The sequence below is a fragment of the Balaenoptera physalus genome, assembly GCF_965194825.1.
Source record: "Balaenoptera physalus genome assembly, chromosome: 2".
In the NCBI taxonomy this organism is placed as follows: Eukaryota; Metazoa; Chordata; class Mammalia; order Artiodactyla; family Balaenopteridae; genus Balaenoptera; species Balaenoptera physalus.
This window is the reverse complement of record NC_138883.1, coordinates 161,759,830-161,787,681: the sequence shown is the minus strand read 5'-3', so window position 1 is coordinate 161,787,681 and position 27,852 is coordinate 161,759,830. Positions and strand designations below refer to the sequence as shown.

Sequence of the window (27,852 nt, the reverse complement as noted above, 5' to 3'; positions counted from 1 at the left end):
GGAGATGTTTGGAGTCAGACCCCAGCCCCATGAACCGAGATGAGAATCCAGACGTTTTCATGAATGCTCTGCAGCCATTAGATACCCTCCCATCCCCTCCTGGAATAAGAAACATGCTTCCTTGTCTTACTCTCCTTACCGTCAACTTTCACTACTTGTAGGAGCCTGCAGTGACCACAGGCCAGCCTGGCACTGCCAGAAAGCTCCCATAACTCAGCCTCAAGGCAACTCTTTCTAGTGGAGCATTTCTCTTTCAACATCGGGTTGGAGGCAGTGAGGAAGCCAGCTGCTGACATCCCCAGCCTGAGCAGAGGCCAGCGTTCTGGGCACCGCCTCCTGTGCAGGTTCCCAGAGACCAAGATGTGTCCTTGTCCCCTCCAGATGGCACCTTCTGCCTGGAGAAATGAAGGACCAAACGGGAGAAGACAGAAGGTCCGCAAGGTCTTCTCTAAAGCACAGGAGAGAAAGCAGTTTTGGGCGCCCCACTGGTAAGAGTGAACGCCTTCCAGCTAAGAAGTCTGAATGGGCTCCAGGCGCTCACCTGCAGGCCTGGGGAACTGCAGGGCAGTGGGAGAAGCTTGAAAGCTGCCAGGATGGCACTTGGCCACCTCCGTGGCCTCCTGGCCGGAGCCCCGGCTCTGTGTGAGGGGCACTGGGCCGTGAGAAGAAAAGAGGGGAGTGATTAGTAGAAACTTTGAGAGGAAGCAGCAAAGAGCAGGAAGGGGTGCTTCAGTGCAGTGGAAGGCTGCTCGGCAGTGGAGGGGGATCCAGACATGGAAAGAAGGACCAGCTCTGTGGTCGCTCGTGGCTGCTCCCTCAGGCAGGTCGGAGGCCAGGCTGAGGGGCGACAGGGACAAAGCCCTCAAGGAGTTCCCCGTCAGCTGTGTGCAAACAGAGAAACCCACAGACTTACAGAACACAGATGGCTCCCACACCCCGGAAAAGGGGCATCGGAGGATTTCCAACAAAGAGTTTTCGGCTTTCAGCTTTCAGCTCGGATTGAAGAGATCAGCGGAGATGACTTTGAAGACGGAGCAGGATTTTGATCTGTAGCGGCTGAGAGGACACTGTGAGGAGATGAGAAGGAAGGAGATGGTAAGGAGGTGACAGCAACAGTCGGTAAAGAGATGACAGCTGAGAGGCCATGAGAGGAGAGACAGGTGACAGAGACCTTGGGAAGATTCCAGCCTCTTCTGAACTCAAGAGACAGGTGTGGCCTGAGATGGAACTAGAAAAGGTGATAGAAATGGACCTGAGGGTCAGAGGAGGGGGATTCTGGAGTGTCCAGTGCCCTGTAGGAATGTCCTACATTACATGTCCTGTGGTGGCCACTCAGGGGTTAGGAAAGGTACTGCAGACCCCCGGACTCCCATCTTCCCCAAGGTTCCAGCGCAGGTGAGGGACCCTCCCTCCAGCCCGCCTGCCCCGGAGGCCCCCCCTGTTCCAGCTCCTCTCGAACTTGGCCATGGGACAGGGCAGACACTGCCATGCACCCCAACTGCCAGCCCCCAACCCTGCCCCTCAGCTCCCCCGGGCCTGTTGATGCCAGCCAGCGGGGGGGGGGGTCCTACCCAGTTCCCTAACTTACACTGAGGCCCAGAGAGGCTCAGTCACCTGCTCAAGGCCTCAGAGCCTCAGGAAGTAGAAGCCAGGTTCAGACTCGGGATAGAGGCTGATGCTGGTCCCGGCATGTGTCCCGCGGAGGCAGCCGGGCGAGGGGAAGGCGGGGACCTGACTCACCTTTTCTAAACCTCAGCTCACTCTCCTGTGAAAACCACCTCAGGGGGTAGATTTGAGAATTAAATTATTTTTAAAATAGAGGATGGGGGACTTCCCTGGCAGTCCAGTGGTTAAGATTCCGCACTTCCACTGCAGGGGACATGGGTTCGATCCCTGGTCAGGGCACTGAGATCCTGCATTCCTGCATGGCACGGCCATAAATAAATATTTTAAAAATAAAAGTTTTTTTAAAAAATACAGGGGGCGGTGGGAGGAATTGGGAGATTGGGATTGACATATATACCCTATTGATACTATGTATAAATAGACAACTAATGAGAACCTACTGTAGAGCACAGGGAACTCTACTTAATGCACTGTGGTGACCTAAATGGGAAGGCAATCCAAAAAAGAGGGGATATATGTATATATATATATAGCTGATTCATTTTGCAGTAGAAGCTAACACAACATTGTAAAGCAACTATACTCCAATAAAAATTAATTAAAAAAAAAAAGAAGCAATCAAGTTTACATGAGACCATTAGGTGGGTCCCAATCCCATATGACTGTGTTCTTATAAAAAAGGGAAATTTGGACACATAGACAGACACACACAAAGGGAAGATGATGTGAAGACAGTGAATGAAGATGACCATCCACAAGCCAAGGAATGAGGTCTGGAGCAGATTCTCCCTCACAGCCTCAGGCGGAACCAACCCTACTGGCACCTTGATCTCAGACTTCCCACCTCCAGAACAGAAAGACAGTACATTTCTATTGTTTAAGCTGCCCAGTCTCTGTATTTGGTTAAGGCAGCCCTAGCAAACTAATATACTTCCTGATCTGCATAAATAAATAGATAAATAAATAAATAAATGAAATACAGGGGGAAATATGGGAAGCCCATCACAGACGCTGGCACACAGTTTAACTGAGCTGACTCCCCCCTGCCTTCTGCTTCGCATCCTAGCACCTCCTCTGAGAACAAGGTGGAGGAACAAGGGTGGGGAGACTATTCCCCTCTCCATCCACTTCACAGCACTCCAGGTCACAGGTCCTAGGGGCCAGTGCCAAGATCAGAGGGCCATGGAGCTCTGGAGGAGAGCTCATTCACAGGCAAAGAGATGGGAACCCAGAAAAGAGAAAGGGCCCTGCGAAGCATCACGCTGCCAGTCGAGGCAGAGGTGGGACCGTGCAGCCCTCAGACACTGGTCATGGAGCCTCCTCGGTGTGCCCAGGCCCTCCGAACCCCCACCGCGTGGGGTGGTCCAGGCAGATGTGTACCTTGCCCACAGGGAGCATACACTTTAGCAGGGAGGCAACAGTGACACAGGGCTGCCGAGATAAGGAGACTGGGAGAGGAGGGGGCTCCATCAGGAGGAAGAGTTAAAGATTCAGAAGTGAGGGGGCAGGGGGGCTTCCCTGGTGGCGCAGTGATTAAGAATCCGCCTGCCAATGCAGGGGACACGGGTTCGAGCCCTGGTCTGGGAAGATCCCACATGCTGTGGAGCAATAAAGCCTGTGTGCCACAACTACTGAGCCTGCGCTCTAGAGCCTGCGAGCCACAACTACTGAAGCCCACGCGCCTAGAGCCGGTGCTCTGCAACAAGAGAAGCCACCGCAATGAGAAGCCCACGCACCGCAACAAAGAGTAGCCCCCGCTCGCCACAACTAGAGAAAGCCCGCTCGCAGCAACGAAGACCCAACGCAGCCCAAAATTAATTAATTAATTAATTAATTATTTTTAAAAGTGAGAGGGATCCAGAGCACAGGGCAGATGGGGAAAGAAACGCCCCGTTTACTGCAAGAAGGAGAAGGGGTGGGGGAGGTGGAAGCAGACAGGACTGCAGGTCTGGGGGCGTCTCTGGGGGCATGTTCACGCTTCTGTAGCTCGGGGTCTGCTCCTCCGCATCACTTCACGGTTACTTGAGCCCCTTCATCCACGTTGTCATCATGGCTTCCAGCGAAAACAATTCTCTTTGCATTTCTTACGTGAATACACCACCACCTACCCATTCTGCTGTTGATGGACATTTGGGTTCTTTTCAGTCTTGGGCTATTTGAAACAATGCTGCTGTGCACATTCAGACACATCTCTGTTAATTCCTAGGAGCATATGTGGGGTGTATAAAGGTAGGAGTAGAATTGCTGGGTCACAGGCTATGTATATGTATTTTCAATTTTAGGAGACAGCCATCAGTTTCCTAAAGTGATCGCTCTAATTTACTGCCACCAGTAATGCATGAATTTTTCAGTAGCTTCACATCCTGGAAGTCAGTTTCTAAAATTTTAGCCATTCTGTAGGTTGGTGGTGGTATATTATTGTGATTTTAATTTTAATTTCCTTGATTACTAAAGCGATTGAGCGTCCTCTCATATGTTTATTAACCCTCTGGATTTCTGTTTTTGTAAAGTTCATTCTCTTGCCAATTTTTCTGCTGGGTTATCTGTCCTTTTCTTATTGATTGGCAGCACATCTTTAAATATTCTAGATAGAAGCCGCTTTGTCAGCTAGAGAGGCTGCAAGCATTTTTTCCCAGTCTGTGCTGGCCTTTCTACTCTCCTCCTAGTGTCTTTTCATGAACAGAAGTTCCTAATTTTAATGTAGGCACATGTATTGATCATTTTTTTAAAAAAAATAGTGTTAATGCAAGGTCAGGAAAATATTCTTCTATGTTATTCATCTTCTAAAAGTTTCATTGTTTTGCCTTTCACATTTAGTGCACAGCCTATCTGGGGTTGACTTTCTGTCTGGATCCAAACAGATGCAGTTCTTTTTCACATATGCAATGTCATTTTTTTAAAATAATATTTTGCTAAAATTTTAAAGTTTGGCTTATCTCCATGAACATAACAGGTATTGTGATTTTACAGTTTCTGTCTAGTAACTGCACCTTAGAGTATCTCTGAGTCTATTCCTAGTGTCTGTTTTTTGTGCTGATTCTCATTTATTTGCCTCAGCGCCTCATGTAGTGGGTTATATTTGATCTTGCGTTGATCACTGCAGTTTTACAATTGTTTATAGAAATAAGCTGTGACCAAGCATAGGTGTTATTTTCCTCCAGAGATGCTTTTCTTAAGTTTCTGCCAAGGTCTTAGGCACACCAACAATCATTATTACCTCAATATTGTATCAGTTGAGATTTTTCCAGACAATCCAAAGGACTTGAAAGTAGGCTGCAGTTAATATCATGGTTACTTTAGGTTTTCCTTTATTCCTATGGTGCAGCCCTTGAAGACTGCCCACCCCCGGCACCGCCCCGAGTCCATTGCTTGTCCTCCTAGCCCTGGAAGGCTATCCCTGTGCTGCCAGCCACTCACCCACCTCTTCTGAGTCAACAAATGTCCTCTAGGCAAAAGCAGTCCCAATACTGGACTTCGTTCCCTGGATTCCTACCTCATCCCACATCCTGTCCTTGTAACTCTTCACTCTCTGTTTAGTTCTTTGATGCTCTTAGGAAGACTATGTTTTTTAAACATATTGTCTGGCTTTTTTGCTGGCTTCAGTAAGGCAATTGGGGTGTTAGGTAGTTCAACTCAGACCTAGTAGAAGCAGGGAGTCATCATTCATTGTTTACTGAAAACAAAGTGTTGGTTCTGTGCTGTGGACCATCTGTAGGCTTAGTTCCTACTCTGGAGCATCACTTCCCCCAGGAAGCTGTCTTTGAACACACACTTTCACCTTCCACAATACCCTGTGCATACTTAATTACCAAATTAATACTGTTAGACCGTGAGTTGCTTGAGGGCAAGAACTGCTCCATATTTATTCTCTGTATCCTTAGTGTCAACTATGGTAGTGTCAACCTTGCACATAGGAGGCATTCAAAACAGCTATGTGAGTGAAGGTATGATTAAAAACAGCTTTGTTCTTATTTCTTAAATTTTTGACATTTCCTCTGAAAAGTTGATCTTATCTTTGGGAGCAAGAGTTCAATCTGTTCTTCAAGGACTGAATCTTAAAGCAGACCTAAGAAACATGCCCAGCCTTGCTATGGATGCCTGTCTGTCTTCCTCTTTCTCACAGAACTAATCTCTGCTCCTTGGAGAACTTCCTTTCCAGGTAATCATGTTTCAGCAAGTCAGGAGGGACATGATGAGACATGAATGTAGTGTCAAAAAGAAGTCAGCCTGGAATCACAAAAGAGATTTTTAACAATCCACACACAAACAATTAATTTATTTTAAAACACTGTCATTTTCTCAAAAATATTTTGGTAAGAACAATATGATGTAAATGTGTGTGTGTTCGTTTAAAATGCACTTAAGAAATCAGTTTCTTTAATCAGAAACTTGCCCTTCAAAAGTGTTCAGCTAATATTTAACCCAAAAGCCACACAGCAGAGTCAGCTACTACAAAGGTTTCACTATAGATAGATAGATAGATAGATAGATAGATAGATAGATAGATAGACAGACAGATAGATAGACACATAGATAAGGAGAGTCTTTTTACTGGAAAAATAAATGCCATAAGTAGGTTTTCATTTGAAAAATTAGTGACTTTCTAAACATGATGTATGTCAGAAATGGGCTCTTTCCCATTAAAGAAAACTCCAAGCCCAGTTTGTCTTACAGGCAAGTCAACCTATTTGAGGAATAGATTATTCTAATTTTATAAAGACATATCTAGAATAAAGAAAAAAGTTTACTCCTCAATTCATTTCATGAGGCAAGTATAACTTTGATTTTTAAAAAACAGTAGGAGTGTCCTATAAAGTCAGAAAGAAGGCAACAATGTCCACTATTACCATGTCCATTCAACATGTCCCAGCCAGCACAATAAGATAAGAAAAAGAAATTCAAGTCATAAGGACTGAAAGGGAGGAAATAAAATTATAATATTTTATGATGATATGATTGTCTTCATAGGAAACTAAAGGGAATTAACAAATAAATTACTAGATATAAAAAGGAGAGAGAGTTTGGCAAGATGATATATATAAGCATATAAATGACAGTTTTATTCTACTCACTAGCAACAACCAATTAGAAAATTTCACTTTAAGAAGACACCATTAGCGCTTCCCCGGTGGCGCAGTGGTTGAGAATCTGCTTGCCAATGCAGGGGACACGGGTTCGAGCCCTGGTCTGGGAAGATCCCACATGCCGTGGAGCAACTAGGCCCGTGAGCCACAACTACTGAGCCTGCGCGTCTGGAGCCTGTGCTCCGCAACAAGAGAGGCTGCGACAGTGAGAGGCCCATGCACCGCGATGAAGAGTGGCCCCCGCTTGCCACAACTAGAGAAAGCCCTCGCACAGAAACGAAGACCCAACACAGCCAAAAATAAATAAATAAATAAATAAATAAATTTATTTTAAAAAAAAAGACACCATTTAATAGTAACAAAAACCTTCATGAACCTAGAAATAAATCTAATAAAAGATATGCAAGCCCTATACACAGTAAGTTGTATACCTTTATTGAAAAACATTAAAGAAGACCCAAATAAAGGGAATGATATTATATGTTGATGGGCAGGAAAGTTTAACCTAAAAGTGTCATAATTCACATAATGATCTATCGCATTGATGCAACTCCCCTCAAAGTTCACAATAGAGTTTATGTGTTCATTTTTATGAAACATGACAAATGCATGAGGAAGAGCAAAGACTATCCAAGACACTTCTGAAGAAGAAGATGAAAGAGAAAACACTACTTCTGCTAAACACAAAGACTCAGGATAAAGCTAGAGTAATTAAGGCAACTGTGTTATTGGCAGACAGGCAAAGTGACCAACGGAATGAAATAGCCTGAAACAGAACCATGCAAAAGAGGAACATTAAAATATGACCTAGGGGTCATGGCACGTCCTTGGGGAAAAGAGAAACTGCTCAATGACAAAAAATAGGTTATTTCTATGGAAAAAGAAATGAACATGGATCCTCACTATACAAGTAAATCCTGAATAGATTAAGAACTTGAATGTCAAGAGAAAAAAATTTAACTTTTAGAAGAAAACATAGGTGACTTCTTCTAGCCTGCAAGTAAGGACCAATTTTTAAATAAGGCCTTATCTACAAAATACTTGACCACTACTCCTCAAAAGTGTCAGGGCACGAAAAGCAAAGAAAGCCGGAGAAACGGTCCTGGAGCAGATTAAGAGATGTGACAACCAGATGCACTGTGGTTCCCTGTGTGAGGTCCTGGAACAGAAAAGGCTGTGAATGGAAAAGTCAGCAAAATCCAAACAGAGTGTGGAGTTTAGTTAATAGTAATGCACCAGTGTTGGTGTCTTAATTTTAACAATGTCCCATGGTAATGTAGGATAACGTGAGGGAAAATGGAAACTGGTCAGGGGAGACGGGAACTCTGGACTTACCATCCTTGCAACTCTTCCGTAAATCTAAAATTATCCCAAAAGAAAAACTTTATTTTAAAAATAAATAAGACCATAGAATCCCTAATGATAAAATACCGATAAACTTGACTACCTAAAATTAATAACTTTTTTTCATCAAAAATACCTTCAGTCACTCATTGATAATTGTTAAAAACTGGTGTATTGTTAAAACCCAGGTATCTGGGGATTCATTATATTATACTTTCGACTCTTATGTGTTTGAAATTTTCCATGATAAAAAGTAAAAAATAAAAAAACACACACAATTTAAAAAACAAACAGAAGACACCCTAAAGAAAGTGAAAAGACAAATTACAAACGGAAGAAGGTATTTGCCGTAAATATCACTGATGAAAGATTACTACCAAATATACATAAAGACCTCCTAGAAATCAATAAGTAAGAAAACACAACCCAATAGAAAATAGGCAAAGGATATGAACCACCATTTCAGAGAAAAGGAGCCAGTTCCGACTGAGGAACTGCCATTTCTACTACCCGTCCGGGAAAGCATCCTTACTTTCTGGGACAACAAGATGCTCCACAATAATTTGGAGAATTGTCTGAGGATGGCCAAAGTGACTGCAGGGCCCCTCTGGCCCACACCTGGGGCCCCGTGATCTCTTGGATCACATTTAAGGAAAATGTATTCAACTGGTTGTTGAAAAGCCACCCAGGCCAAGTTATTTTCTAAAATTCAGTCAGTGTCCATCCTAGATCTGTCAGCTTCTTTGTCTAATCACAAGGAAACCCCAAACCAGCCCCAGTTGGGAGGATCAATCAAAGATGGCCAGCAGCATTAGTCCTGTGTTTGGACAAGCCAGCCTTATTCTTCGTCCTATCAAAGTGTGTAAGGAGGACCTATGGGATTTGGGACAGGTGGTATGGAGGAGGGTTTAAGGGCATGGGCTTTGCTCTGGGTTGGTTACTGTTGAGACACAGGGGTAAGTTATGCCCAGACGTCTTAATCCTGTCTATGGGGAGGGCAGGCTAGAGCAGCTGTCACTTATTAGCCAGAGCGGGTGTCTGGTACTTTGCAGCTTTGGCAATGGTCGTGTTTTCTCTGTGTTGAGACATGATCATAAGGTGGTTTGGTTTTTGTCATGATCCAGCATGGTCACAGAGTGGCCCTGGGGTTCTGTGATATCGCTGGGCTTCAGCAGAACACTGATCCCTTCCTGTGGGTGCCGGCTGCTCAGAGCAGCACCAGGGCCCAGCTGGCGGGATCTGCCAGTGCCTGGGTGCCGGGGATGCTGCTCTCCTTCTCAGAGAAATTCTGTAAAACTGCCTCCTGCTCTTCCATAAGCTCACAAAGGACAATGAAATATTGCGAAATGTTTCCACATTGAAACAGACTGAAGAGAAATGATACTGCATGATCTGGGCTTCAATTCCAGATGAGAAAAATATGAAATGTAAACTGGGATTGTTATTAGCTAGTGGTGTTGTATAAATGTCTCCTGCTTCTGATTGCCCTGCGGTTACGCAAGAGAACACACTCAAGTATTTAGGGACAAAAGGGGTACAGGATCAGCAACTTATTCTCAATCAGTTCAGGAAGAAGAATGTTTACATAAATAGAGTAATAGAGTAATTTATTGTTCAAATAAACCAAATTGAGCAAAATGTAAATAATTGGTGCATCTGAGAGGGGGCATAACAGGGCTCTTTGTGCTATGCTTCCAACATTTTTGCATGTTTGAAATTACAAGAAAATGAAAATTCATTCTCCCCCACCCCAAAAGGGCAAACCCTAAACAAAGGATGGTTTTTCTTAATTTTCTTCTTCCAAAATGGCAACAAAAACATAGCCCCACAGCTGGGGCTCCAGAGCCTGTACTTGCCTGGAATGAGGAGGACTCGGGCCCTGGTTTCTCCACGAGGCACAGGGAAGGGAGTGGAGCTGGAAACCGCGGGTCTCTGCGTCCTCTGCTGCTCCGACTTGGCGACTTCAGCCAGAAGTGGGTCCATCACCGCGTGGGTCTCAGGCATCACTTAGATCAAGTCTTCTTTTCCAAACGTGAAAAATGAAGCACAGCACCATTAAAGTTTGTTCTCAAACTCGGGCTTCACAGAGTTGTGACAACAGTGGGACGATGTTTCTGAAAGTGTTTTGACAAAAATGAAGAGTCATGAAAGTGTAAGATATTATCAATAATAGACACAGCTTTTTTCTTAGTTTTTGTTTTGATTTTTGTTCTTCGCTCCAGTGAATCTGGTATAATTATGCACAAGTCATTTTCTTTCATTCTATGCCTATTTTATTTAGAGTTTTTTTAAAAAAATGAATGCTGATTATTATCAAATGACTCTTCTGCATCTGTTGGTATGATTATAGATAAGGATTTTATTGATATTCTGAATTGTGATTGAATTATATCAATAGATTTCCTGATATTGAATCAACCTTGCATTCCTAATCAGAATTTATCATTTTTTGATATGTTGATTGAGTCAGTTTGCTAATATTTTACTTAAAATTTTTTGCATCTCTATTTATAAGGGAGATTGATTTATAACTTCATTATTTGATTCATCTATCAGGTTTTGATGTAAATGATGCAGGACTCATAAATGAATGAATGAACTATTTTTATGGCCTGGAATGGTTTAAATAACATTGGAATGAACTGTTCTTTAAAGATTAGATAGGACTCAACTGTGACATTGTGTTAATGGCAGATTCTCAATCAACATTTCACTTTTTTCTACAGTAACTGTTCTATTATTCTTTCATCAATTTTGACAATTGTACAGTTTCTAAGAAATCATCCATTACCTCTAAGTTTTCAAGTTTTGTCAAAGAATTGCAAGTGATATTCTCTTAAAATTATTTTAATATCTATGTAGCTGTGGCTATATCTCCTTTTTCCTTTTTCAACTTGTAATCAGGCTCAGAGGGCTTTTTCTATACTGAGTTATTCAAATAACTCTAGGATTTATTTGTTCTTGTAAAAATATTTTGGTTTTTTATTTCAGTGATTTCAGCATTGTTTTTAATTCCTTTTCTTGTACTTTCTTTTAATTTTATTTTTCTTTTTTAAATTTTAAAAATGACTGCTAAGTTATTTTATATTTTTGTTTTTATTCTTTAATTATGAAGGGATTTAAGGCTATAACTTTTCTTTGGAATACAGCTTTAACTATACCCTGTATATTTTGGCACAGAGTGTTAAAGAAACTTTAATTTTGATTTTTGGTGGGTTTTGTTTTGTTTTTTTGTTCCAAGGGTTATTTTGAAGGATATTTTTCTTTCTTTCTTTTGAAATTTACATTCAGTAAAATTGACTCTTTTTAATTACAGTTCTATACATTCTGACAAATGCCATCTCACAACCACAACAATAGAGATACTAACAGGTCCATCACACTTCCCCTGCCCCCCACTTTATTCCTCTGTGTTACCACTTTGCAGTCAAACTCTCCACCAAGTCTTAGACCCTGGCCATCACTGATCTGTTCTCCATCCCTGTAGTTTTTCCTTTTCTAGAACATCATATAAATGGAATCCTAGAATTTGAACCTTTTGAGTCTGGCTTCTCTCACTTAACATAATACATTTGAGATTTATGTACACTGCTGCATGTATCAATAGTTCATTTCTTTTTATTGCCAAGCAGTTTCCCATTGTATGCATGTACCAGTTTATCTAGGCAGCAGTTGATGGACATTTGGGTTGTTTTCAGGTCTCAGCAATTATCAATAAAGCTGCTAAAAATATCCCCATAGAGGTTTTTGTGTGAACATAGGTTTTCATTTTACTTAGGTGAATATCCAGAAGTGGGATTGCTGGGTCATATGGTAGGTTTGTGTTTAACTTTATAAAAACTGTCAAACAGTTTTCCCCAGTGTCTGTACTATTTTGCATTCCCACCAGCAATGTACGAGCATTCCAGTAGCTCCACATCCTCACCAGCACTTCGTATTATTGGATCATAATGGTGGAGAGTGTTTCTTAACTTTCAAGTTTTAAATATCATTTTGACCATCTTTGTAATGTGTACTTTTATTATCTCTTATCTATCTAATTGAATTGCTATGATCAGATAACATAGCCAGTAAAATTTCTGCTTTTTAAAATTAAGGTTTTCTCTGTCATTGATCTTTTCCATAAATATATATATGTGAAATATACATATATTTAACTTTTACTGAGATATATATAGTTCACATACCATAAAATTCACCATTTAAAGTATATAATTAAGTGGTTTATAATATATTCACAATGTTGTGCAAATATCACCCCTATGAATGGAAGATTTTTATCATTTCAAAAAGAAACTCCATAGCCAGTAGCATTCACTCCACATCCCCCTCTTCCCAGCCCACAGCAACAATTTCTCTACTTTCTGTCTCTATGGATTTGTCTATTCTGGACGTTTCACATAAATAGAATCATACACTATGTGGTCTTACAGGACTGGCTTCTTTCACTTAGCATCATGTATTCAAGGTTCATCCATGTTGTATGTGGCATGTATCAGAATCCCATCCCTTTTTGTGGCTGAGTAACATTCCATTGTATGGATACTCTACATGTTATTTTTCCATTCTTCAGATGATGGGTATTTGGGTTGTTGCTCCATTTTTTTGGTATTATGAACAATGTGACTATAAATACTTGTATACAACTTTTTGTATGAATATAAATTTTCAACTCTGCTGAGTATATACCCAAGAGGGAATTGCTGGATCCTATTCTATGTTTACATTTTTGAGGAACTGACACATCTTCCAGGGCAGCTGCACCATTTTATTATCTTCCCACCAGCAAAGGATTCTCATTTCTCCACATCTTTGCTCACACTAGTTCTTACAGCCATCCTAGTGGGTATGAAGTGGTAGCTTGTTGTTGATTTGCATTTCCCTAATGACTAATGATACTGGGAATGTTTTTCATGCACTTATTGACCATTTGTATTTCTTCTTCAGAGAAATGTCTGTTTCTTGGTCATTAGCTGACTCAATTATCAGACTGACTGTCATGGTATCAAAAAGTTTGTATTCTAATAACCCTTATTCTACTTAATATTGACCCCAAAATGCAAGAGGAGTGATGCTGGCAATGAGAATATGCCAAAGAGAAGCTGCAAAGTGCTTCAGTAAGTGAAAAGGCAAAAGTTCTTGACTTAATAAGGAAATAAAATCATATGCTGAGGCTGCTAAATAATGAATCTTCTATCCATGAAATTGTGAAGAAAAAACAAATTCATGCTAGTTTTGCTGTTGAAATTCAAACTGCAAAAGTTACAGCCACAGTGTGTGATAAGTGCTTAGTTAAGATGGAAAAGGCATTAAATTTGTACAGTAAGGCATTTTGAGAATGAGGGACCACATTTACATAACTTTTATTATAGTATATTGTTATAATTTTTCTATTTCACTACTGGTTATTGTTATTAATCTCTTACTGTGTCTAATTTATAAATTAAACTTTATCATAGGTATGTATGTATGTATAGGAGAAAACATAGCATATATAGGGTTTGGCACTGTCCGTGGTTTCAGGCATCCACTGGGAGTCTTGGAATGTATCCCCCACAGATAAAGGGGGACTAGTGTATTTCTTGAATGCAAAGTTCTCTGTATATAAAACTGCATATCTATTAAACTGTATTCTTTGATTATCTTGTTCAATTTCCCTGTTTTTACATGCCTTTTATCTAATAGGTTGGCCATTCTGAGATTGATACATTAAAATCTCCTATCATAATTGGCACCATGTTGATAATTTTTGAAGCTGGGTGATGAAAACACAGGAGTCATAACACTTTTATAACATAGTGTAATTCTTTCCTCTTCTATGTATGTTTGGAAATTTCCTTTAAAAGAAGTTTATTTCTTAAATCTTCAACTACAATCACACTTTTACGACATTCTCTTTGCATTCCTAATCATTTTTGCTTTATACATTTAGCTGCTATGTTGTTTGGTGAATACAGATTTATACAGATTATATTTTTTTCATAAAGTCTGCCTTTATTATAAGGCCTCTTTCTATTTTGTTTTGTATTAGTAATCTTAAACACTACTTTGTCTAAGGTTAATATTGCCACTTCTGGGTTTTTTCCTCCCTGTATTTGCCTGGATCACTTTGCCTATGCCTTCATTTTCATCCTATCTTGATTGGTTTAAGTGTGCTTCTTATAAACAACATATAGATTATGATTTCAGTCTTTTAGGGAATTCAGCCTATGCACACTTAGTGTAACAAAGATTATAGATTTTAAACCTTACATACTACTTTGCTTACTATTTACTTTATACTGTTGTTTCTTCTCTTTTCCTTGAGTTTGCCGATGTGATCACATTCTCCTTCCCATCTCCCTTTTCCTTCTTGTTAGTTAGGAGATTTACAGGCAAGCTGCTTTCCTACTGGAAAGATGGATGCCGAGGGGCCACTCAGGGTGCCTGCACACTGACTCTGACTCCCACTCCAGCTCCAGAGACGAGGCCTTGATGGCTCTGAATTGGGCTCAAGAACCAGCAGATCTGCATGTTTGTGTTCACTCCTGAAATGGAAGTATTAGGGTTGTTTGTATAAATTCTCCCTGAACAGAATTGCAAGTCCTAAAAATATAGGACTGTGAAGCAAAGCAGAATTAAGCCTCTCAGATCCAGGATTCCAGCTACACCAAAACACACTTTTCTGCTTCTGTGTGGTCTCTTCAAGTTTCTGTATCCTTAGCCAAGGAAACGGAGACCTTCCAGGATGTGGGGCTGGGGAGTGGGGATGAGGCAAAGAGCAGGTGTGGATTTCTGTCAGTCCTTAGCTGACTTGAGAAATGCAAAGTTCTACCATAATTTTCCGTTTTCCTAGTGGATACCATCCTACACCTGACACATAGGGACAAATATTTCTCTACCACTGTATGTAAAAACAAAACACAGAGCAAACGATGTCTCTCCACTATGGCGCTCCATTACCTCATTAATAAGAAGGAAGCTTGAGAACGTTACAACTACCCTGCGGGTTCCTGGACCCAGATGGAACACACAGGCCACTGCACAATCAGGTAGTTTAGTGCTTTTAGTTCCCGGCTATTATTACAGTTTTGCTTGTAGAATCGTTTCTATTCCAAGATCCTTATCTAGCACTTATGTTACACATTCCTGACCATGCTATCATTTTACATATATCACAACACACACACTGCAAAGCTCTTTGCCCATCACTCCAATCTTCAGGTCTTTTTTTCTGCTTTATTTGTTGTTTGATTAGAGTCCTCAAGTATAATATTTTCATCAAATGGAAGTAGATTATGATTTATTCTCTGAATCTTTGCATAATGTTGAATATTTGTCTTTTACCCTAATAGTTGTACAGTAATCTTAGCTGCTTTTCTCTCAGTAGTTTTAAATGTTATTCCACCATTTCTAGCTTTCAGTGTTCTAGAAGACAAATCCAGTGCCACACTGATTGTTTTCCTTTTAGTCCAGAGTATGAAAGATTTTTCTCTTTTCTCTTGGAATTCAGAAATTTTACTAGGATATTCCTTAAGTGGCTGTTTTATTAATCAAGCCTGGGATCTGGTAAATTTATTCACTTTGAGCACTCAAGTCTTTTTTTAGCACACAGGAGTTTTTTATTATTATTATTATTTTTTTAATTATTGCTTCTCCTCTACCTAGTTCATTTACCTTTCTGGGAATTTTACTATCCACATGTAAGGTCTTCTGGATCTAACTTTCAAGTATGTTATCTGTTCCTTTAATATTTCCATCTGTTTGTAATTTTGTTCTACATTTTTTGGGCTGCGTTGGGTCTTCGTTGCTGCGCGTGGGCTTTCCCTAGTTGCGGCTAGCGGGGGCTACTCTTAGTTGCAGTGCGCAGGCTTCTCACTGCGGTGGCTTCTCTTGTCGCAGAGCACGGGCTCTAGGCGTGCGGGCTTCAGTAGTTTTGGCTCGCGGGCTCTAGAGCGCAGGCTCAGTAGTTGTGGTGCACAAGCTTAGTTGCTCCGAGTCATGTAGGATCTTCCCAGACCAGGGCTCGAAACCCATGTCCCCTGCATTGGCAGGTAGAGGCTTAACCACTGCACCACCAGGGAAGCCCTGTTCTACATTTTGAGACTCTTCTTTTCACTGAATCTTCTGGGCCACTAATTCAGATCTCAACCATCCTCTACTTTAATTCATCAATTGAAATTTTAAATGCAAGAGTCATGTTTCTTGTTTCCACAAAGTGTTTTTATGCCGTAATTCTCTTCAATTTTACTTTTTATTACTTTTGGTTCAAGTGGTGGAATGTCTCTGCTGATTCTTGATTTTCCACAGCCCAGATCCCTTCTGGCGGGCTGTTCCTTTCCTTTGCTCACTCATGACTCTATATACTCTTGGGGTCCAGACCCACTCAGGGGACACTTTTGCAATCCCAACAGTAGTGAAAGGTCCACCATTGGCTGCCCTGTGGCAGGTGCTACGGCAGCCACAGGCTGACAGAGAACAGGGCACTCTGCTCTCTGGGCTCCCCCGCTGCAGAATGAACCCTCCGCAGACTCAGGGCTGGCGGACCACTGCCTGGGAGACGGGTTAAGCGAACAGGTCTTCCCCAGCTCCTCTCTCTCTCCAGATGCGGAGCACTGGTCATGGCCAAGGGCTCCCTCCTGCTGGTCCCACTCCCCTTCTGCCCAGGAAAGGAAGCTGGGGCAAAGCAGGAGGCCTGCCAGCTTCGCCTGCCTGCTGGCCTCAGCTCCTGCTGCATCTGAAAGGGAGTTGGTGGCTGAAAGGGGTTAGGAAAGAAAGCCTGCCATGAGCTCGCTGTTGTCATCCAGGGGCAAGCAGCCATGATGACGCCCATGAAAGAACTTATTCTTTGGCTGCAGAAAGAAGAGAGAAACATTTAGAGTACTGGTTCTTATTGGTGCTGGTGGCAGGCACATAGTATTTATCAAACACTTAAAATAATGTCAGGCCCAGTGAATGGCACTCAGAGAAGCTGTCTCATTTCATCCTCACAACAATGCTCCAGTTATTTTTCAGCAAGAGATACTACGTAACCTGGTCAGGGTCATTTCAGGCAGCTAGCAAAATTATTATTTTTTTAGATGTCTGCAGTTCAGCTTGGGCTGGAGACAGAGCAGCCTCCTGACAAGTGAGGGCCCAGAGCTTTAGCTCCTGCAGCCTGCGGTGCACATGCAGGCATGCACACACACACACGTGCGCACACATACACATGCACAACACCCACGTACACACGCACACGCACAATACACATACACACATGTACGTGTGCAGGAACACGTGTGTACACATGCAGACATGCACACGTCTATACGTGTGTGTGCACTCATACACACGTACATACATATACACATGCACATACGTGTGCACACGCACCAGCTGTCACAGCATGACAAAGTGCTGCCATCCATGTTACTTCCTAGGAAACCCTCTATCTGCCAGGACTCACACCACCAGAGGGGGAGAGAGATCTCCAGGAAGGCACAGTGGGAAACATTTGTTTTCCAAATCCCACTTCCTCCCCGTGGCGCTGCCTTTCCCAGTCTCCTGGGCTGATCCTTCCACTTCCAGGGCCCTTCCGACTGTCTCCTTCCAACCAGAGCTCGAGACCTGTGACCCAACCCCTTTGCACAGAAAGGCCTCTTGCTGGTGTGTCTGGTGGAAAAGCAGAGGCGTTCGAAACCTGTGAGCCCGCCCAGAACACCAGTTTGCACAACCAAACCCAAAGGAGCCCCAGATAGAGGAATTTTAGCCACTGAGGTCAGGGTCATGTTTGGAAGGAGGTTTGGCCTGAGATGTCCGCAGACCTCTCAGCGCACAGAAGCACAGCGGCCTGTAGGCAGCTTGCCTTCGCAGAGCACATTTTTGTTGCCCCAGCAATTGCAGCCTAGGGTCGGGGAAGATGCCCTCAGTACTCTTCCTTCCAGAAAAAGAGCAGGTAGCCTTTCTTGTCCCTCCAGAGAGCCTGGAGGATCCCCTCACTTGGTCCATGGGAGCACCTAGAACATGGACTTGAGCTGAGAATCGAGGGGCCTCCCTGGGTATTGCTGCTGAGCGTGAAGGAATTTCATTTACACCAAAAACATAACTAGGGACTGGACTCAAAAGCAAACCTTTGTCTTACTTAGACTCCTCCTTTGCCCAGAGTCCTTAGAGGCAGGGCGTGAGCCTCAGCTCTGAGCACTTGAACACTTAGTCTGGTCCCCACGGGTGGTGCCTCCCAGCAAAGTGCACGCCATCGTGGAGCTCGGTATGGAAACCAGCGTAAGCGAGGGTGCTCAGCTTGCAGGAGGGAAGTTGGGAAGAGTCCCCGTGCAGCAGGGGATTACTTGTGTCCTCTGCTGCTCCGGAGAACCAAGCTGGAACCAACAGGGGGACTTGGGCACGAGGCACAAAGAAGCAAGCTCGATAGGGGAGAAGCCTGTGGAGAGTGGTGAACCAGGGAACGGAAAACCGACACGGCAACGGCTTCCAGGGACCCCAAGCCCAGGGCGAGAGAACGCAGGGGACTCGGCATCCTCCGGGCAGTCCCAGGACCAGGCGCTACGGCCCGGCGGGAGAGGCCCCACAGCCAGGGGTGCGAGACAGCATCTCGAAGGTCCTTCCTCCAAGGACCGTACCAGCTCTTGGGGTGGGAGTGGGGGGCAGCAGGGCCGCATCAGCACCCGGGTTCTGGACGAGGCCCAGTCTTAGGAGCAGCTTGGGGGAGGGCAGCAGACCCACCCTTGGTTAAAGCCCAGCCCGAAGGCCTTGGCCAGTGGAATGAGATGCGAGGGTAGAAAGGAGAAGCAAAAGGAGCCATGGTCTGAGGCTGCTTCGCGGGGCCCATGGCCAGCTGGCCCCGGGAGGGTCTGGCAGCGCGTGCGGCCTGGGGATGGAGTGCAGTGTGTGCAGCTGGGGAGACTTGGGAAGCCGGGGAGACAGGAAAGCAGGGGCTGATGGGAGAGGCCACCTGAGGACATGGTGATGCCCTTCACGCTTACAGGGTGAGAAGTTTACCCACTTGACCCTTAGGGCCTAATCCAACTCCAACCGTGGATCCTACTGAGGCCCCTAAGACACAAGGCTTGGAAGCTGCTGTCCCTGGCCCTCACCATGCACACTGTCTGGCCTCCTTGCTGGAATCGAATGTTTCAGAAACGGGCCCCCACGGCAACCTCTTCCTCCACCGGCTCTCTCAAAGTCTCTCCAAACCGGGGCCTCTTGACCTCCTTTGCAGGCACAGCCTCGTTCCAGCCTCCAGAGCAGCCCCTGCGGTAGTAGAAGAGGGATCTGGTCCACACTGCTGGCTCGGGCCTGTCTGGTGTCCACGTCTGCTGCGTGAACGTCCTCCTGTTTCTGAGACTCCTGGGTTAAGGAAGGAAGTTGTAAAGAATTACCTCTCGGCAGGGGGTGACATGGGTTCTCCGCCTGCCCCGTGCTCAGATCCCTGTTACGGAAACCCTGTCCTCGGCTTGCACGGTCCAGGCTCGGTGGCCGGGCCCTGATGTCCACCGACTCCTTTCCTGAGGGCAGCGTTTGCTCACTCTCAGCCTGCAGCCATCTCGGGGTGCGGACTGCAGCTATTGCCTGCTGCGTCTCTGCTGCATCCCGTCCTTGTCTCAGGCAACCCGCCTGCCAGACTCTGAATAGGTTCTGAAAGCAGAGCCAACATATGGGCTGTGAAAGAAGAGGTGAGTAAAGAAACCTCCAAGGTTTTGGCCTGAGAAACTGGAAGGAAGGAGTTGCCATCAACTAAGCCAGGCAAGGTTGTAAGTAGCACACGTGCAGGGCAGCTGGAGGAGGCCTGGGAATTCAGCTGTGGATGTGCTCAGTCAGAGACGCCCACTGGCCATCCAGGTATGGAGACTGAGCTGGCCATTGGAGTGTGGGAGAGAGGTCTGGACTCGATGTTATGATTTTGGATGCTGTTGGCATTTAAGCCATTGCACTGGGTGAGATCACCAGAGTTGACAGAGAAAAGAAAGTCTGAGACACTTGTACATTAAGAGATTGGGGAGAAGAGGAAGAACAGCAAGAACACTTCTTACTGGAAAACTGCTTGCTTTTCTCAGCAGATAACTAGTAATCTGCTGATCCAGATGCTGGGATCTGACCAGAGCTTTTCTTCTTTGTGAGTTTCCTTATCATGCGTTTCGTACTTTACATGCAAACAAGGCGCTACATACTCACCATTTGCACAGGTCTTCTTGAATAGTTCTGACTGCAGACTTGGGTTGCTCCGAGCCTTCCCCATGTTCTCCTGGTACGTGCGGGATTGGTGGTGAGCACTTGCAGGAAGATGCAGCAGAACTAGAAGCAAAAGCTCTGTCCAGGGAGCAGAGCAGTTTCTGGTGGATTGAATAAGATTTAAGGACAATCTTCTCTCTCCAAATACGCTAACCAATCAATCATACATGCAAGGTGGGCATTTGACTTTTTTGTTCGTGTATATATTCTTCATCTGGTAAACGGTGATTCTTTGGGAGCTATTTCTCAATGTCTTTTTAAGGAAAAATCAGAAAAATTTGTATTTAGTTGATTTTTATACCAAAGTGTAATCTCCTAATTAAAGTATAAAATACTTAAAATATAAAAACCCACGAAGAAATTGAAGCACACCCATTTTAAAAACGTATAAAGGGAACTGTATACGTTTTCTAGGACTGCCATAACAAAGTACCATAAACCTGGAGGCTTAAAATAGCAAAATTTATTCTCTCACAGTTCTGGAGGCTAATAGCCCAAAACCAAGGTGTCGGCAGAGTTGGCCTCTCTCTGAAGGCTCCAGAGGACCCTTTCTTGCCTCTTCCCAGTCTCTACTGGTTATTTCTGATGCTTGTGGCTACATCACTCCAATCTCTGCCTCTATCTTCACGTGGCTGTCTCTCCTGTGTGTCTGTGTCCAAATCTCCCTTTTCTCATAAGGACCCCATCATTGTATCAGGGCCCACACTAACCCAGTGTGACCTCACCTTAACTTGATTACAACTGCAAAGACCCTATTTCCCAATAAGGTCACATTCACAGGTTCTGGGCGGACATGCAGTTTCGGGGGAACACTATCCAACCTGGGGCAGTAATTGAGAGCAAACCACAATCAATATGTAACTAAATACAGGGTCTTAGACGAGTCTCATTAAAATGAACATACACACCCACTGCGAAACGGTAAAGGAAGTAAGCCCTTCAGGCAGAAGAGGACTGACCCTAATCCTGTGAGTTCACATCACACCTCGCATCTCTCAGAAACCACAGCACAGTGCTTCACTGAGCCCCCTGAGCTCCCTGAGTTGGCCCCATCCTTGCCCCTTTATGAGTCACCCCTGGGGGGATTGATGGTCTGGCAGGGGCAAAGATGCATTAGCTAGCTGCCTGGTCTTTTAGCTCTGCTTCCCGGAGAATCCCAGATTGGTCACTTCTGGGAACTCCAACTGGTGCCAGAGCTTTTGGATCGAGTCAGCTGGGATTTAAATGACTGGGTCAGGGGCTACCCTGGTGGCGCAGTGGTTGAGAATCCACCTGCCAATGCAGGGGACACGGGTTCGAGACCTGGTCTGGGAAGATCCCACATGCCGCGGAGCAACTAGGCCCGTGAGCCACAACTACTGAGCCTGCGTGTCTGGAGCCTGTGTCCCGCAACAAGAGAGGCTGCGACAGTGAAAGGCCCACGCACCGCGATGAAGAGTGGCCCCCGCTTGCCGCAACTGGAGAAAGCCCTCGCACAGAAACGAAGACCCAACACAGCCAAAAAAAGAAAAAAAAAAAAAAACCTTCAATGTTTAAAATAAATAAATAAATAAAAATAAATGACTGGGTCAGCAGTGAGCCTGATTGACTTTTCCAGATCAAGGCTGGCCTCATGAAGGAATGCAAACCAGCTCTCTCTTGTTTGGACACGGGCTGATGCCAGCGTGGAAGAGGGCAGAGGCGGCGGGGTCAGGCTGTGGACACCTCTTCCTCAGCCTGAGTGCCTCTGGCCCTGCTTCGTGAAGCAGGGCCGGGGTGGCCCCAACCCAGGCGGAGCAGGTGGTGTACAAGCAGAGACGGCATCCCCCCTCCTTCCCCGCCCCCCTTCCCCGTCCCTTCCTACACCACGCATTTCCAGTTTACCGTTTCTCCAGGTGGCTGGAGAGCCACATCTTCCTTGGCTGCCAACATCAAGAGATGGTTATTTTTAAACGTACTGTCTAAAAAAGGTGTCTCAGAAATTTCCTCCATGCACGGCACTGATGTGAATTTAGTCACCTCAGCAGTGTATGACTAAAATGCTAAAACAGCTTTTTTTTTTCTATTCAGCATTCAGCTTTTCCTTTGTCAGAGTACTTCCGTTGCATCAGCGACCTCCTTGAGCCACATGTTAGGTACAGTTTATGTTCAACCAGCTTATTCCTGCTCAAAGTAGATCTTTGCTTCTCTGTGTCTATCCTTTCTTCCCCAGAAGACAAACTAATGAAACCCACCCACTCTGAGAAGGTCAGGCTCTCAGCATAGGATCAAGTGCTGTGCTGGGGCAGTACCACCCTGTAATGATATCTAAACAGGGCGGTTATAGAAGTCACAGAACATTTCCATCGTTTTCCTGCAACACCAAAGTTCTTCCAAGGAAAATACTGATCTGGCCAGAGAACAAAATTAGCAACCCACTCACCTTACCCCTCTCCCCAGGGCTGTGAACCTCAACACAGGCTGCAATTCTTCAATTATTGTAATTATAAATAGTAAACAATGGAGAAAAAGAAAACAATAAACGAAAACTGAAAAAACCCTGCCTTTCTTATTCAAGTTCTTTTCCACAAGTTGGTTCTCAAAGGTTTCTTCCTTTTGCTGAAAAACAGTACCGTTAAAGTTGTCGGGAGAACGCAAAACACAGGTGTATTCCTCCCTCCAGGTAAGTGCCTAATACTAACAAAGATTGTGAACATAAGAAATAATCATATGGCACTTTTACTTACGGCTCAATGTTGCTACTTCTACAAACGTGTCCTCGCCTCCAAGCAGGGTGACAAAGACCACCGTCTGAAGTTCTAGGAAGACAAACCCTAGAACGTGTATAAACAACTAGATATTCTCATCCCTGTTCATCCTTGTTTTCATGATTTAAGACGTATGTACTATATTCGTGTGGTAGTAAATGTCTGTTACTCTCTAGCTGCATTTATCCTGGACGTTAATTCAAGGGCTAAAGAGTCAGGGGAGTGAGAATGCATTAAGAAGCCTCTAGGATTGGATTCTGAGGTTCAGGATCAGAGCATCTACGAGGTGGAGCACCAGGCCCGTATGAACAACCGCCAGCTCCACTGGGTTACCTCACAGGCACGACAGGCACGTCACGTGCGAGGTGTCTGCAACCAAGCTCACCCCGCTCCTTCTCCACCCTGACCCCGTCCAGGTCCCCCATCTCACTGGATGGCATCGCCGTGACAGCCAAGAGTCTGGGGTCATCTCACTCACCCCTCTCCTCGCTCACCCAATTCACTGGGAAGTGGTGTCAGCTTTATCCACTGCCCCCTCTAGAGGGCGCCACTGCTCCTCTCCAGGCCTCCTGCGTTCACACGACTTCTGCCCTCTCTCCAGAGTCCATTCTGCACACAAAAGCAGCGTAGCCATTTCCCACTGAACTTTGCAAATACTCTGAAATAGTTCACGAACACCAAAAATAGAAATATATACACTACACACCATAATTAAAGGAATATTCATGCACCCACCACCTAAGAAAACATGACCATCATCTTTTTTCTTTTCACGCAAATGGAGTTCACCCATTGAAACACCAGCCGCTCAGGCACACAGGTATTCTGGATCCGCTCGGGATCCATGCTGTTGCCCCTGCACTCTCCTGCCTTTTTCAGCCTTTCAACTTCTCTTACAAGACCTCCTCCGAGAGCCAGGAGTTCCCTTCGCGAGCACTTACACTTGGAATGGCATGTTCACGTCCGACTGTCACAAGTCTAAACGCTCCACGTGGGCACAGACCATATCTTGGCTGCTGATGGTCGCAGCAATGGTACCCACACAAGAGCCGGCCCCAGGGCATGGCTGGTAGGTGACAAAGGAAGGGGGACTGCCTTAACACTGGATGAAAGCTGGAGGGGAAAAACCTTTTATTTCCCAGGGGGCACAGTCACAGCAGGTGAGAATCATTCCTGCCCATCAGTGAAGTCCACCTTTAACGAACTCCAACCAATGGGGCTTACGTCTCACCTAGGACTGCCTGATTTAATTGCTTCAGCCTAAAGTATGCTCCATGAACATACCAATCCTCAACCAGTGAGCCTTTCCGTATTAATTTCCACTCATTTAGCTACGGCGCATTTACAACTGCCCTTAGGACTAGTATTTTAAAAGCTCACATCTTTACTCTGACCTTGCTCAACCAAGAATCTGTCCTAGGGACCAAAAATTAAGAGCTCAATAAATTACCCATTGCTACCATAGAGCTCAAAAACTTCTAATTGAAAACAGGCTTGCATTTAATATATGCACTTGAAATAAATGTTCTATACTTGTGCATGTGAATGTAAAATATTACATTCACAAATACTCTCTGCCATGAATCAGTTTTGAGCCAAGTCACTTAACCATGTATATTTACAGCTTAAATAAGTACCTTAAGAAACTAAAATAGAAAGTGTTTATTAAATCACAAATTAACTAGACACAAACTTTTATTCTGAAAAGTCAGGAAAAACTATTCTTCATGTATAACATGAAGTTATTTCTATCTAATTCACAGGCTACTCTATATAAATAGACTGTATTTATTAGGTCCACAGTCTTGCCTGGGTTTTAAATTCAGGTTCTGCAGTTTCTGGCAATGATTCCTGGAAAACACTCTACATTTAGTTTCCTCACCTGTGAAAAGAGAGGAACGCTGCCTATTTAACAGGATTGTCTGAAGATCGAACAAATAAGATGTGGAAGCACCAGCCACAGTCTGCCTTCAATAAAGATTTAAAAACAATTAACAGGAATGTTACAGCATTGTAGCATACACAGGTTATAAAATCCTACCAAGATCGTAAGTTATAAAGTAAAACACAAACCCCAGAGTGTCTATTCTTCTGTTTATATTAAAGCAATTGTCGTAAAGTATTGGAGCAAACCCTAGAATAAACCTGCACCTCCAGCAGCAAAGTATCTGGTTTCGAAGGGAAAGAGCAAAGTGTTGGCAAGAGCTGCACATTGTTTGGTTGTAAAATACATCCCTGGCTCACATGTTAACCACCTCAGTATTCAGGATTTCTTTTTTAGCTTCTGAAAGTTGTGGTCACATTCCTTTCGTTTTCTAAGGTACAGCGTTGAGAGCCGTTCCTCTCCTCCCTTGCCTTGCCCTTCTGTCGCTCCGACCCCTTCTGCCCACAGCACTGGGCACCATGCACAGAGCTGTGTGCCAAGGTCTGGTGCCATGACGTCCACTGCCTGACGCCACCCGACAGCCTCAGCTCTTCCCCAAGCTCCTGCTCCTCCGCAGAAAGTGCGCTAAACCCATTCTACTCACCGCCCCGTCTCGGGAGGGGACTCGGTTAAGGGCATGACAAGCGTGTCTCCAATATGTTTCCTTTCAGGTGAAATGGGGAAAAGGGTGGGACAACAACTCCTGTCAGTCATTTCCGTCGACCTCAGCACGAGTATTTTGTCCATTTTTCAATATATTTTCTTGACAATTAGCTATCAGGATAAGACTTAATTTAACATTTATAAATATTTAAGAAAAAAAGGAATCAATGTGGAAAACTTTATCAACAAGTTATCAAAACAAAGATTTGTTTTTTGACAGTGGATGTACAATATTATATGGTTTGCCGTTATTTTCTCTCTGGGGGAAAAAAGGGAAAATGAGAAATACAGTATAGAAGTCATTAAAAGCTCAGTAGATTTTTTAAACACTTAAGAGACATGAGTTAGAAAAAGTGCAATCTGCTGAGTCAAAAAGTCTTCAACTGGCACTTGCCAGCAAGAAGCCACTGTTATTTCGGGGGAACAGTTGAATAAACAAAGTAAGAAAGAAAAAAAAAAAAAAAAAGAAAAAGTGCAATCAAACTAACTGAAAAAGCCATTTTTGCAACAATAAGAGAAATATGAATATGGACCATATATTAAATGATATGAAGTTATTGTTTATTTGTTAAGTGTAATAAAGTAACTGTGGTTGTGTTTTTTTTTTAAAGGCCTTTTCTGTTAGAGATATAAACTGAAGTATTGTAAGTGAAATGATTCATGTAGGATATGCTTTAAAATATCTCCGCTTAAAAAAATTGTATGTGTGTGTTGTGGTGGGGGAAGGGTAGATAGATAATAAATATGAAAATAGACCAGAGCATTCTAATGGTGCTGTTGATATATATAATAAACAAAATAATGGACTTTCATGTCTATGCAAGTGGCAGCTGGTGTAACGCATCACACAGATTAAAAAACAAAAAAAAAGAAAGGTATTTAGATATGCACTGCTAAGAACACCTGTGACGTCGGAGAGTGACTCTAGTGTGAACGTGGTAGGGCGTGGAAGGGTAACAGGCAGGCAGGAGTGTGGGAGGAATACACCGGGGCCACAAGATCACCTACAACCCAGAGGAAGGGAGAAGGGAAAGCAGCAGAGGCGGGGCATTAGTCTACGTTAGAACTGACATACTGTGGAAACAAAAGTAAGACAACCTTTGAATGACAGCTCTCTCTGAGCCAGATGTGAGGTCACACACATTCCCCTCACTTTTGGTTCTGAGCTGCAGCAGGACACCACCAGAAACTCTTGATGGAATTAAATCCTCACTATTCAAAACGCTCAAATCCAATGTAGTTCTAATCCATAAAAATAAAACATTCTTTATGCTGAATGCATCTTTATGCATTCAAAAACAACAATCTAGACGTTTTTCATGTAGGAGTATAAGTGAATTACACTGTTCAGATACAAATGCAACTAAAGCTGCATGAGCTGCTTTGAAAACTCACAGACATTTATATGTATTATTTTGTGATACTCCATCCACATAAAAAAGGCATTCTATTTCTTTATTTTTTTATTTGACAAGCAGCAATATCATGTTTGTCATTTTAATGTAGATACAATTATTAGGTTATCTGTCATATTACAATATTTAAGTTTTTTATCTTATGTCCTTTAAGATACATTAAAAAAAAAAAAAAACATCAACTGCAAACGTGAAGGGGAGAAAAAGCATGGTACCCAGCCAAATTTCCACATTTCAGCAATACTTCACTCATTCTTTTTTAATAAAGTTTTAAGAAATGTCATAATGACATGAGCTTGAAATATCTCTAGGCATTTTCTCTGACGCTCATGACGTGGCACTGGTGATGTTGTAAACAGCAGAGAAACAGGGGCTGCCAAATGGCCAAATTATGGAGGCACAGGCCTGCTTTCTCCCACAGGACACACCGGATGGCGATGGCAATGACCTTCTCACATCCACACTGGGGGAGCGCGCGTCACGCTACGTAGCTGTACTCATCTGCTGACGCCTGGCTGCGTTCGATGTACTGTTTGTCTATCAGAACTTCAATACACTTCTTAATCATGCTGATACTAGGGTTAAACCGAGCTCTTGACTGGCTAATCACCTGTGGGAGAGACATGGATGTTAAAGTGCTCTTCTCACCAGGAGGGCACTGGAGCAAATAACTTTTTATGCAAACTAAGGAAAAAGCCCAACCTTTATGTTGTGAAGGGATAAAAACTGTGAAGAACACGGATACAGCAAAATCTAATAATAGTCATATATAACTAAATTAAACCATAAACTAATTCATCTATCTAACTACTCATATACACCCCTCAAGCTTCCACTTAACCTCTACTAAACTTTCAGCTCTTAGC

The 27,852-nt window shown here is 43.7% G+C and overlaps 1 protein-coding gene and 1 long non-coding RNA gene across 7 annotated transcripts in view; both read right to left on the bottom strand.

The window, feature by feature from the left end:
• Positions 1 to 25,926, bottom strand: part of LOC309655036 — a 32,512-nt gene extending 6,586 nt beyond the window's left edge. Inside the window, exon 1 of the long non-coding RNA XR_014260568.1 lies at positions 131 to 25,926. This is a non-coding gene — a long non-coding RNA (uncharacterized lncRNA). The remainder of the gene's footprint in view (positions 1 to 130) is intronic.
• A 1,086-nt stretch (positions 25,927 to 27,012) lies between these two features.
• The window catches only part of CUL2 (cullin 2), an 82,296-nt gene continuing 81,456 nt past the window's right edge, over positions 27,013 to 27,852 (bottom strand). For all 6 annotated transcript variants that reach the window (XM_082449725.1, XM_082449724.1, XM_082449720.1 and 3 more), the window contains one exon: positions 27,013 to 27,596. In XM_082449725.1, coding sequence (XP_082305851.1) covers positions 27,465 to 27,596 — 132 coding nt within the window. In that variant the 3' untranslated portion in view covers positions 27,013 to 27,464. The remainder of the gene's footprint in view (positions 27,597 to 27,852) is intronic.